The sequence below is a fragment of the Chrysochloris asiatica genome, unplaced genomic scaffold (assembly GCF_000296735.1).
Source record: "Chrysochloris asiatica unplaced genomic scaffold, ChrAsi1.0 scaffold00062, whole genome shotgun sequence".
NCBI classification, from domain to species: domain Eukaryota; kingdom Metazoa; phylum Chordata; class Mammalia; order Afrosoricida; family Chrysochloridae; genus Chrysochloris; species Chrysochloris asiatica.
The window spans coordinates 6,790,445-6,803,369 of NW_006408580.1; the positions used below are offsets into that span (position 1 = coordinate 6,790,445).

Sequence of the window (12,925 nt, forward strand, 5' to 3'; positions counted from 1 at the left end):
ACTGGGCAGTGTTTCATTCTGTTGTGTACAGGGTCGCTGTTAGTTGAAATTGACTTGACGGCACCTAACAACAACAACAGCGTATGTACAACCTTCTGTCAGCATGTTCCCGCAACTTGCATCTTTGACTCTATTTTCTTCTCAACCTATATCTTCTCCCTGTGTAGTTTCTTCAGCTCCCAGATTCAACTACATGCAATCATTCCCTTGGAGAGTAATAAACAAACTGCATTTTTTTCCAGAATAATATAAGCCCAGGTACAAAAAGGCAATGGTATAGCAAAAACTAGATTTCTTTCTCTTATCTAGCTAAATATTACCTGAACAAAGATTATCTTAGGCATTAGACACTTAAGGAAGAAGGGCTGAGAATAAAGTTGCATAAAAAGATGTTACATTTGCTCCTGTTCAATGTAGTCAACTCACTTTTATTGTGTGTCCTTGAATAAACAAATCACCTATAGCAAGTACGTGCATGTTTGTTTGTGCATGTGTATGTATACACACACATACATGGATGTGCTTCCAGTTAAACAGTAACCCTACCTAAAACACTACATACATAATTTAGACCTCTAATACGGAATTCTGCAGCCCAGGTGGCTCAGTGGGTTACGCATTGGGCTGCTAACCACAAAGTCAGCAATTTGAAACCACCAGCTGCTCTGAGGCTGAAAGATGAGATTTTCTGCTCCTGTAAAAGATTTGCAACCTGATAAACTCTATACAGGGTCGCTATGAATTGGAACTGACTCGATGGCACACAACAACAAATACGGGATTTATATTGCACTTTATTGAAGTTAGTTCTTTATATGTTTGGGTTGTGTTTTGTTGTTTGTTTGTTTTTTTAACCAGAATGTAAATTACTGAAGGTCAGAGACTGTTAGACATCAGTGAGTGCTTGCTTAAGACAATGACTCTTATTTGATGGAGTGGTTTAGGGCTATTTTTGGAAAATGTCTTAACTGGATGAACTCTTGAGATCTTCGTGAGTCCCATACCTTCCAAGTGTGCAACTTCTGCTTTGTGTGAGATATTATATGCAAAGTGTTAAAATCACTTACCCTCACAGTATATGTTCTCCCTCCAACTCTATCTCGGGCTTCTAAGACTAAAACATTAACGCCATGATCAGCCAAGAGTTTGGCAGCAGACAATCCTAAAGGGAAAGCAAAATATAAGAACATATTAACTTATACATACTAATTAGCCAAGATTAGAATATATACACAGATAGGTGAATAATCACATAGAGAGGAACTATTCCAAGTGATTTAAAAAACACAGTAATTTTACAGTGTATTTCTTATATACCCTAAAGATAAAAACAACTGCAAACAAAAAATTATCACTAAGATGGTGACAGGATTATTGTTATTCTGAGACTGTTATTTATCTTTTGTTGTTGTTGTTAAGTACCATGGGGTCGGTTTCAACTCATAGTGACCCTGCACAGGGTTTCCGAGGCTGTAAACATTTACAGGAGCAGAATGCCTTGGAACCGCTGGTAGTTTTCAACTGCTGACCTTGAGGTTGATCTAGTAAGGTTTGAACCAAAATTTGGCATGGAAGAGTAAAGGAACTAGGTTTTAAGAACCGTAAGGTTAAGTAAAAACCTCGCCATTCTAAATATGCAATGGAATTTTATCAGTGTGATCTCTGGGTATAGTCTATCTTTAAAAATATTTTTTTCTAAGTCCTGTTGAATGTAAGTTAAGTTGTTAAATACTGTCAAGTTGTTTCCGACTCATAGTGACCCTGTATAGGGTTTCCAAAGAGTGGATGTTGGGTTTGAACCACCGACCATGTGGTTAACAGTCCAGTGCTTACTTACTTTACTGAGTAAAGTACCATACCTTACTCAGTAGCAATTAACACTCCCCCCAACAACCTGACTATGGTTTCTAAAAAATCAGTTCATATGAAATGAATCCTGACTCTTGATCTAGTCCAGGAATTGGGCAGGAAATGGACAAGGCAAACCTGGAATGTTAAATGATAGCAGAAAGCAAGGAGGTTGTCACATAACTAGGATTGACAGGGGTGAAAAATAATGTTAAACTTCTCACTGCATATTAGTAAGTAAGCACAAGTAATCTGTGTTTACCTTCCTTAGTGGATAATCTGCCCCACCCTTCCCTTTATCTTACTTTACCACCACATTCACATTTACTCTAGTCTAGGGGAAAAAAAGAAATTCCTTCATTTGATTCATGTTACTCTTTCCAATTACTGCGCTATTTCTAATTTTCCAGATACAACATGTGATTTACATTTAAAATCTTCATTTTCTAACTAGAACAAACCTAGTACCGTAGTGTATTTATCATGAAACGTTAGCACTGAAGTCAGCAACAATGAAGAGATACCCAACGTCACCAATTTTATTGAATATTATTTGGAAACAGAGTTATAATAATTAGAAAATAGGTAAAATTAGCATGGTTTAGAACAAAACAAAACAAAAACCAAAGAGAGAAAGAAGACAACTCAAGGACTAAGGTGTCTAAAGTTAATATTTAAAAAATAAAAAAGCAGTCTTATATACAATTAGTTGAGAAATATAATGAAAGAAAAGAGCTGCTCACTTCTAAAAGTTAGACAGATGATAAACTATTTAGGAATAAACTCAGCAAGAACTTCACAGAATTCACATGACAAACAGCTTGAAAATATGAAAATCACTGATAGACCCAAAAGATAACTCAAATGAGTTCTTTTTTAATAAGGAGTAACATTATAAAAGAAGTCTTTGTGTGGTGCTGTAGGATTAAACACTAGGACTGCTAACCACAAAGTCAGCAGTTCAAATCCACCAGACGCTCCTTGGAAGCCCTATACAGGGTCATTATGAGTTGAGTCAGAGCTGACTCAATAGCACTTAACAACAACAACAACATTATAAGGGACCTCAATTTATCCCATATTAATTTTAAATTTTAATGGAATATCAATAAAAAATGTTAACACTAAAGTTTGAGTCCCTGATTCTAAACTTCCTCTGGAAAAACGGCATGGTAAACTTGCCAAGAAATTACTGAAGAAGATGCTTAATAAATCAATACTAACCTAAGCTTTGGTGGCATAGTGGTTACGATTCGGGCTGCTAACCTCAAAGTCAGCAGCAGTTTGAAACTACCAGCTGATCCATGGGCGAAAGATGAGGCTTTCTGCTCCTATAAAGATTTAAGCCTCAGAAACCCTATGCGGGGTCGTTATGAGTTGGAACTGATTCCATGGCACACCAACAACAACAACAACAACCTAAACTTCAGAGAGAGTCCAGGTGTGGCACTGTGGGTTAATTCTCTGGACTTCAAAGTCGGTTTGAACTGCAAGGTTGGTAGTTTAAGCTCACCAGCCACTCTGGAAGCCCTATACAGGGTCACTATGAGTCATAACTGACTTGATGGCACTTAACAACAATAACCCCCTAAGTTTTTATTAAAATATATTACAAATCTCTAGTAAAACAAACAAACAAACACATAGTGAAACTGGTATAAGATTGTTATTGTTAAGTTCTGTCAAGTGGGTTCTGACTCATAGCGACCCTGTAGGGTTTCCAAGGAGCGGCTAGTGAGCTTGAACTGCCAACCTTGTGATTCAAACTGATCTTGCAGTACAACGCGTTAACTCACAGTGCCACACCAGGACTCTGGTAAAAAGATTAGATAGACAGATATATATAAGAACAGATAGCCTAGAAATGGGCTGAATAACACAAGTTATTCTAGTTCAGTCATAAATGATATTTGGACATTTAACTTCAGGAGAGGAAAAAGCAAAGTAGAATTTTTTTTCTAACATTTTAATTAAAATAAAGTTAGATGAAAAGTTTGAATGTTTTAAAAAAAAGCCCTATACAGGGTCGCTATGGGTCGGAACCGACTCAATGACACTTAACAATAACAACTTTCAAGGTACACAGCTAGGGGTCTAGGATGGAAGGACGATGCATTTTGCTTTATGTACTTATTTGGGATGTTTTAATCTATTGCATACATGTGTTTATATGTTGTTGCTGTTGTTGTTAAAGTGCCGTCAAATCGGTTCCGACTCATAGCAATTCTGTATAGGGTTTCTGAGAAGTGGCTGGTGGGTTTAAACTGCATATCTAGTGTTCAATGGTCCGGTGTTTATCCTATAGTGATATACCATTGTTGTTGTTGTTGTGAAGTGCCGTCGAGTCGGTTCCGACCCATAGCGACCCTGTATAGGGTTTCCGAGGAGTGGCTGGTAAGCTTGAACTGCTGGCCTTGCAGTTCAAATGGCTTTGCAGTCTGGCGCATTGACCCACAGCCCCACATCAGCACTCCATAGACACCTCCATATTTACAAAGAAACAGTTACTACACACATATTCATTAAAACATATTTTCTATCCAAAATTGCTTTTCCTTTTAAAATATTTCAAACTATAGGTTTCAAATATAACCTTAAGCTATGAAATAAAGGCTAACTTCAAGAGAATCGTCTAGGTAATGACTAGCAACTGAACCTTTCAGCAAGTACTTATTTTACACCATCACATGTATCATTAACACAGCTAAATTTATTAATTCATCCAGTCATTCAACAAATAATAAGAAGCTCCTATAAGGTCATGGGCACCATCTGAGGTATTGTGAATATAATGGTGACTATAACCAAGGCCCTGGCCTCGTGAAGCTTGCATTCTAGTGGGTGAGACAGACAAAGAATAGAGAAATAATAGCTTTTAAGAAATATTAATCAAATATTAAGTGCTATGAAAATAGAGTAAAGATTCCTAGTGTGGCACTGTAGAATCATCATTGGCCTGTGAACGACAAGATCAGCAGTTCAAATCCACCAGCTGCTCCTTAGAAACCCTAGACAGGGTTGCTATAAGTTGGAACCTACTTGACGGCACTTAACAACAACAAGGCGAGTGATAAGAGGTTGTTGTTGTTGTTAGGTGCCGTCGAGTCCATACCGACTCATAGCGACCTTATGCACAGCAGAATGAAACACTGCCCGATCCTGGGCCAACCTCATTACTGTTGCCACGCTTGAGTCCATTGGTGCTGCCACTTGGCCAATTCATCTCCTTGGTGGTCTTCCTCTTTTTCTCTGACACTCCCCCTTACCAAACATGATATCCTTCTCCAGTGACTTGTCCCTCCTGAAAATATGTCCAAAGTATGAGACATCTTGGCCTTAGAGGAGCACTCTGGCTGCACTTCTTCCAAAACGGATCTATTGGTTCTTTTGGCAGCCCATGGCACTTTCAGTATTCTCCCCCAACACCATAACTCAAAAGCATCAATTCTTCTACGATCTTCCTTATTCACTGTCCAGCTTTCACATGCATATGAGGTTATTGAAAATACCATGGCTTGGATCAAGCGCACCTTAGTCCTCAAGCTGACATCTTTGCTCTTCAACACTTTAAAAAGGTCTTGTTCAGCACATTTGCCTAATGCAATACCTTGTTTGATTTCTTGACTGTTGATTCCATGAGTGTTGATAGTTGATCCAAGAAAAATGAAGTCCTTGACAACTTCAATCTTTCCTCTATTGGTAAGAATGTTGTTTATTGGTCCAGTGGTGAGGATTTTTGTTTTCTTTATGTTGAGATGAAATCCATACCTAAGGCTGTGCTCTTTGATCTTCATCAATAAATGTTTTAAGTCCTCTTCACTTTAAGCAAGCAAGGTTGTATCATCTGCATACTGCAGGTTGTTAATGAGTCTTCCTCCAATCCTGATGCCACGTTTTTCTTCACAGAACCCAGCTTCTCGGATTATTTGCTCAGCATACAGGTTGAACAAGTATGGTGAAAGCATACAACCTTGTCGCACACCTTTCTTAATTTGAAACCCTTCAGTATTCCTATGTTCTGTTTGAACAACTGCCACTTGGTCCAAGTACAGATTCCTTATGAGCACAATTAAGTGTTCCAGAATACTCATACTTCGCAATGTTGTCCATAGCTCGTCATGATCCACACAAGCGAAAGCCTTTGCATAGTCAATAAAACATAGGTAAACATCTTTCTGATATTCTCTACTTTCAGCCAAGATCCACCAGACATCAGGAATGATATCCCTCATTCCACGGCCTCTTCTGAATCTGGCTTGAATCTCTGGACGTTCTCTGACAGTGTATGCTTGCAGCCGTTTCTGCATTACCTTTAATTAAACTTTACTCACATGGAATATCAAAGAGATTTCAGATGATTTCTGCATAAGGGGTATTATTTTAGACAGGGTAGTTGTGAAAGAATTCAGAGGTGATATTAAAGCAGAGGAATTGTTACAATGTTACATACAATACCTTCCAGTTCTTCCCTCTCCCCTCCCTCCAACTCCATTTTGTCTGTTTCCCTGCCCTAAGCTACAAGGCTCTAGTTTAAAAGACAACATGGCTTTTGATAGGCCAGAGCTAAATCACCCCAGCAATGACCACTCCCTTCCTGTTGAACCTATATAAATCCCTTCTCTTCCCGTTGACTCTCTCTTCTTCTCTTCCTCTTATTTCTGCCCTCTTCTTCTTCTTCTTCTTCCTCTCCTCCCTTCTGCCTCCTGCCTTCTCTCTCCAGCAGAGGTTACCTTCCTCACCCTGAATAAAAGTCTCTAGATGGGCCATCTGGTGTGAGGTGTGGTTGATGAGCGGCGCCTGGTTGTTTTTTCCCTTTCAGGAATGAATGAAGTAAGAAAATGAGCTTTGCAAGTCCCTGGGGGAGATGGGAATAGGCTTGATGTGATCGAAGAACAAGCTGCAGGGGAATAAGTAAGGAATCAATAAGGTCAGAGAAGTAAGCAGCGACCAAATCATGCAGAGCCTTCTAGACTATGGCTAAGATCCTGGTTTTGACCTAAGTGAGATGGAGAGCCATCAAAGGTTTATAATCAGGGGAGTGAATTGATTAATTAAAAAAATAAAAATTCTGGTTTGGTGGTTGGTCAAAAAGTTTAACAGATTTAGCAATTCCTAGGTATTTGCCCCAAAGTCTTAAAAGCAGCAATGCAAATGGACATATGTATATCAATGCTAATTGAAGCATTACACAAAGAAGCCAAAGGGGGGAAACAAACAAAATGCCCAGCAACCGATGAATGGATAAACAAAATATGGTATATACATGCAATGGAATATTGTTCAGCTATAAGAGAGAATGAAGTTCTGATACATGTTACAACACAGACACATAGGGCAGGTGTCATATGAGTCTTTGTATATGAAATATCTAGAGAGTAGAGTTACCAAGGGCCAGTTGTTGTTTTTAGGTGCCATCAAGTCAGTTCCAACTCATTGCAACCTTATGCACAACAGAAAGGAACACTACCTGGTACTGTGCCAACCTCACAATCATTGTTACTACCACTGTGACAACCCATCTCGCTAGGGGTCTTCCTCTTTTTTGCTGACCCTCCACTTTACCAAGCATGATGTCCTTTTCCAGGGACTGATACTTCCTGCTAGCATGTCCAAAGTAAGAGATACAACATCTCACCGTAATAACTTCTAAGGAGTATTTTGGCTAATTTTTCCAAGACAGATCTGTTTGTTCTTCTAGCAGTCCATGGTATTTTTAATATTCCTCCCCAGTGCCATAACTCAAATACATCAATTCTTCTATGGTCTTACTTATTTATTTTCCAACTTTCACATGCATATGAGGCTACCAAAAATACCTTGGCTTGGGTCAAGCGCACCTTAGTCCTCAAACTGACATCTTTGCTCTTGAACATTTTAAAGAAACCTGGTGCAGCAGATTTGCCTAATGCAACACATCACATGATTTCTTAACTGCTGCATGCATGAATGTTGATGTTGATCCTGGTTAAATGAAGTCTTTGACAACTTCAATCTTTTCTCCATTTATCATGATGTTATGTATTGGTCCAATGGTGAGAATTCTTATTTTTTTTACATTGAGGTGCAACCCATCATTAACACTGTGGTCTTTGATTTTCATCAGTAAGAAAGTAAAGGGCTAGAGGAAGGGGCAATGGGAAATTACTGCTTAAGAGATATGGAATTTCTGTTTGAGGTGATAAAGTGTTGGAAATAGATAGTGGTGATGGTTGTACAACGTGGTAAAAGTAATTAATGTCAAATAGAATGTACACTTAAAATGATTAAAATGTCAAATGTTGTTATATATATTTTACCACACACACACAGTCATCTTATATCCACACAGATTGTAAGAGAACAAAAGAGGAAGGAAGCAGGGAAACTAGATAAAAGGCAATATAAAATTATGGTAGCCTGGATAAAAGCAAAAGACCACAATAAGTTGGATAAGGTGGCAGTGGTTGCAGTTGGGGGAAGTGGTCAGATTTAGAACACATTATGAGGTGGTAGCCAACAGAATGGAGTGCATAGGGTCAGCAGTTCAAATCTACCAGTCATCACTCCTTGGGAGAAAGATGAGGCTTTCTGCTCCCATAAAGATTTACAGCCTTAGAAACCCTATATAGGGGCGCTACAAGTCAGGACCAACTCCAAGGCACCACCATAGCCAACATTGCTTGTCACTTGAATAAATGTATATAGTGTGAAGAAAGACTGGAGTCAAGAAAGCCTCCAAGATTTTTGACCTGAGCAACTAGTAAATGACAGAGCCATTTATTAAGATGCAAAGGGCCAGAGTAACAGTGAATTCTACCACTCCTCTGTGAGTTTGTCATACTGTGGTGGCTTGTGTGTTGCAGTAATATTGGAAGCTATGGCATGATAGTTTAAATACCAGGAGGATTACCCAAGTGAACGGGTTTTAACATAGCTTTCAGATAAAAGACTGGAAAAGAGGGCCTGGTGATTGTTTCTGAAAAAAATGTGGCCACTGAAAACCTTATGAATAGCAGTGGAGCACTGTCAGATACCGTGCCAGAAGTTGAGCCCCTCAGGTTGGAAGGCACTCAAAATATGAGTACGTGCTCGAAGCACAGTTAACTTTAATGATATGAATGTAATAAAGATTTTCGAACCTTCATTTGCTGATGTGGCATGACTCAAATTGAAAAAACACAGCTGCAAAACAGCCATTAATATTTGGAATACGACATGTAAGAAATATGAATCTAGGAAAACTGGAAGCTATCAAAAATGAAATGGAACACTTAAAGACCTATATCCTAGGCATTAGTGAGCTGAAATGGACTGGTATTGGCCAACTTGAATCAGACAAACAAAGTCTACTATGCAGGGAATGGACTAACTGAAGATAATAGTTACACATTCATTGTCAAAAAGAACATTTCAAGATCTATGCTGAAGTACAACACTGTCAGTGACAGGACAGATCCATATATCTACAAGGAAGAGCAGTTCATATGACTATGATTCAAATTTACACACCAACTATAAAAGCTAAAGATGAAGAAAAAGAAGTTTTTATCAACTCTTGAAGTTCGAAATTGATCGAATATGCAATCAAGATGCAATGATAATTACTGGTGACTGGAATGCAAAAGTTGGAAACAAAGAGGGATGACGGCTAGAAAATATGGCCTTGGTGATAGAAATTACTCTGGAGACCATATGATAGAATTTTGAAAGCTCAACAACTTATCTGTTGCAAATATCTTTTAATAACATTTGTTGTTGTTGTGAAGTGCCATGGAGTCGGTTCCGCCCCATAGCAACCCTGTATATGGTTTCCGAGGAGCAGCTGGTGAGCTTGAACCGCCGACCTTGCAGTTCAGACAGCTTTGCAGTCTGGCGCATTAACCCACAGCGCCACACCAGGACTCCTTTAATAACATAAACCTGACAATATACATGGACCATAAACATGACAATACACATGGACCTCACCAGATGGAACACATATATCTGTATCTTTGGGAAGATCTCATCAGTCAGAACAAGGTCAGAGGTCAACTGTGAAACAGACCATCAATTGCTCATGTGCAAGCTCAAGTTGAAGCTGAAGAAAATGAAAACAAGACCACAAGAGCTAAAGTATGACCTTGAGGATGTCCCACCTGAATCTAGAGACTATCTGGAGAATAGATTAGACATACTGAACTCTAATAATCAAAGATCAGACAAGTTGTGGTATAACATCAAGGATGTCACATATGACAGAAACAAAAGGTCACTGTGGTGGAGGGAATTATCACTTCTAGCTATAATTTGTAACTCCCACCAAACAACGTTTCTGCCCTGCTGGTTCTGGGTAAGAGAAGGTGGGAAAAGAAATTGATAGGTGACATGATTCAGCTGTGGACATAGCAGAGTTCATTGTAATTATTAAAATTTGAAACTCCAACATGGATTTAAAATGACTAATCTGAGAAGCAGGAGGTGGCATCTCACAACCATCACAGAAGACGAGTGAGGAATGGAGTATGTCTCCTTTGGACCCTGAGGTCCCTGTGCACTGAACCTCCTCAACCTGGAAAAGGAAGTTGTGACAGTGTAGGAGCAGCAGTCGCAAAAACAAGAACCAGAATATGAGACAGAGCAGTGGACTTCCCAAACTACAGAGCAAGTAAAGCGGAGTGACTTTGGGCAGGAAGCCTGCTTATAGAGTAGGGTGCCTCCATGAACTTAAGTGGGGGAACTAGGTTTGCTGACCCACAGAGCTAGAGCCGAGTGCCTTTAGGCTCTGGCTTATGGTGGAGTGGTGTGTCCTATGGACATACATCAGCAGCTGACTGGAACAACGGTGCCCTGAGCATTTCTGACCATGAATTGTAACCTGTTAACTTCCTTAATAAATTCTATAAGTGTGAGTATTGTCTTTGAGAGCTGTGTAGTCATAGCAATGATTACTGAACCCAATGGAGTAGAGAAGGCTATGAGAAGAATTGTTCGGTGCTTCATATTTTTGCACTCATTAGAAAGAAAAGAATGAAAGAAAATACCAAAATGGATACCAGAAGAGACTCTAAAGTGAAGAGTAGCTAAAGTGAATGGAGGAAATGATGGAGTAAATGAGCAGTACATAAGATTCCAAAGGGATTCTCATGAAGATAGAGTATAATAAAACGTGCAAAGACCTGGAGTTAGAAAACCAAAAAGGAAGAACCCATTGGCATTTCACAATCTGAAAAAAATTGAAGAAAAATGGCAAGCATCAAATAGCATCAAAAGAATAAGGAAGAAACACACAGAGTCACTGTATCAAAAAGAACTGATAGATTATCAACCATTTCAGGAGGTAACAGAATCAAAAACCAAAGTTATTGAAGGAAGAAGTTCAAGCTGCACTGAAGGCATTGGCGAAAAACAAAAATCAGAATTATATATATATATATAAAATGACTGAACTCACTGGTCAGAAAGAGACTGGAGGATCATAAGACCACCCTTCAGATCTAAAACAGAACTCACCCCCAAAGCCCAATTTTCATCTAAGTAGTATGTAGGTATATAAGGGAGAAAACAACACTTGTAAAATACGCTCACCATGGAATGGTCACCTATTCAAGATCAAAAGGGCAACATTTCCCTAGGGCAAAGTTGAAGAGGGATGGGAAGGAGGGTGGAATGGAAATAACAATCACAGGGGGGAAGTGGGATAACTGTTGTTACATACAGGAAATTGTAATTATTGAGATGAAACAAAGTATATGATTTGTTGAATATAAAACTGATGGTCTTCTCTGTAAACCTTCACTCAGTACACAATAAAAAGTTTCAAAGAAAAACAAAGCTGCAGGAAATGACAGAATACCAATTGAGATATTCCAACAATGGGATGCAAACTTGAAATCATTCACTCATTTATGCCCCCCAAAATTGGAAGACAGCTACTTGGCCAAATGACTGGAAGAGATCCATATTTGTGTCCATTTCAAAAAAAAAGGTGATCCAAGACAATGAAAAAATTATCAAACAATATCATTACTATCACACACAAGTAAGATTTTGTTAAAGATAGTTAAAAAATGGTTGTCTAGTATATTGACAGGCCAGAAATTTAAGACTGAATCAGAAGAGCACATGGAACTAGGCATATTGTTACTGATACCAGATGAATCTTGGTTGAAAGCAGAAAATGCCAGAAATATGTTTACCTATGTTTTATTGGCTATAAAGAGGAATATAACTATGAATAATAACAAATAAGTATACCATTGAGTGAAACGGAAATTCCTGAACACTCAATTGTGCTGATGTGGAACCGGTATGCAGACTGAGAGGCAATTGCTCAAAGAGAACAAGGGATGCTAAATGGCTAAAAATCAGGAAAGGTGGACATCAGGGTTATAACCTTTCATCATATTTATTCAATCTGTATGCTAAGCAAATATGCAAAAAGCTAGACTATATGAAGAACACGGCATCAGGGCTGGAGGGAGAATTCTTAACAATCTGTGATGTGCATATGACACAAGTTTACCTGGTAAAAGCAAAGAGACTTTGAAGCACTTGCTGGTGAAGATCAAAGACTTTAGCATGGCTTACAGTTCAATATTAAGAAAACAAAAATCCTCATAACTGCAACATAATGAAAAATGGAGAAAAAAATCGAACTTATCAATGATTTCATTGTACTTGGATCTACAATCAGTGTCAGGGAGCATGGTGGCTCTGTAGGGTAAGCACTTAACTGCTAACCACAAGGTCGGCAGTTCGAGCCCAAAAGCTGCTCTACCTGAGAAAAACGAGGCTTTGTACTCCCACAGAGAGTTACAGCCTCAGAAACCCTATCTGGGGTTGGTATGAGTCGGAACCAACTTGATGGCACTTAACAACAACAATCAATCAACCAATGCCAATGAAAGCAGCAGTCAAGAAACCAAACAACAGATTGTATTGGGTAAAATCTACTGCAAAAGTCCTCTTTCAAGGGGAATGGAAGAACAAAGCAGATGGGAGAACAATTAGACAGATCACAATGGGCTAAGAAGTGAGACAGAGGTAAATAATGATATATGCACAACTTGAGAACAACAGGGTTCTGGGATACAGAGATGGAGCCATGGTTGGAATG

The 12,925-nt window shown here is 38.8% G+C and overlaps 1 protein-coding gene across 1 annotated transcript in view; it reads right to left on the bottom strand.

Moving 5' to 3' along the window:
* Positions 1-12,925, bottom strand: part of MAOA (monoamine oxidase A) — an 84,305-nt gene that overhangs the window by 60,524 nt on the left and 10,856 nt on the right. Inside the window, exon 2 of the mRNA XM_006864293.1 lies at positions 1,068-1,162. Within this exon, the coding sequence (XP_006864355.1) occupies positions 1,068-1,162 (95 nt within the window). The remainder of the gene's footprint in view (positions 1-1,067; positions 1,163-12,925) is intronic.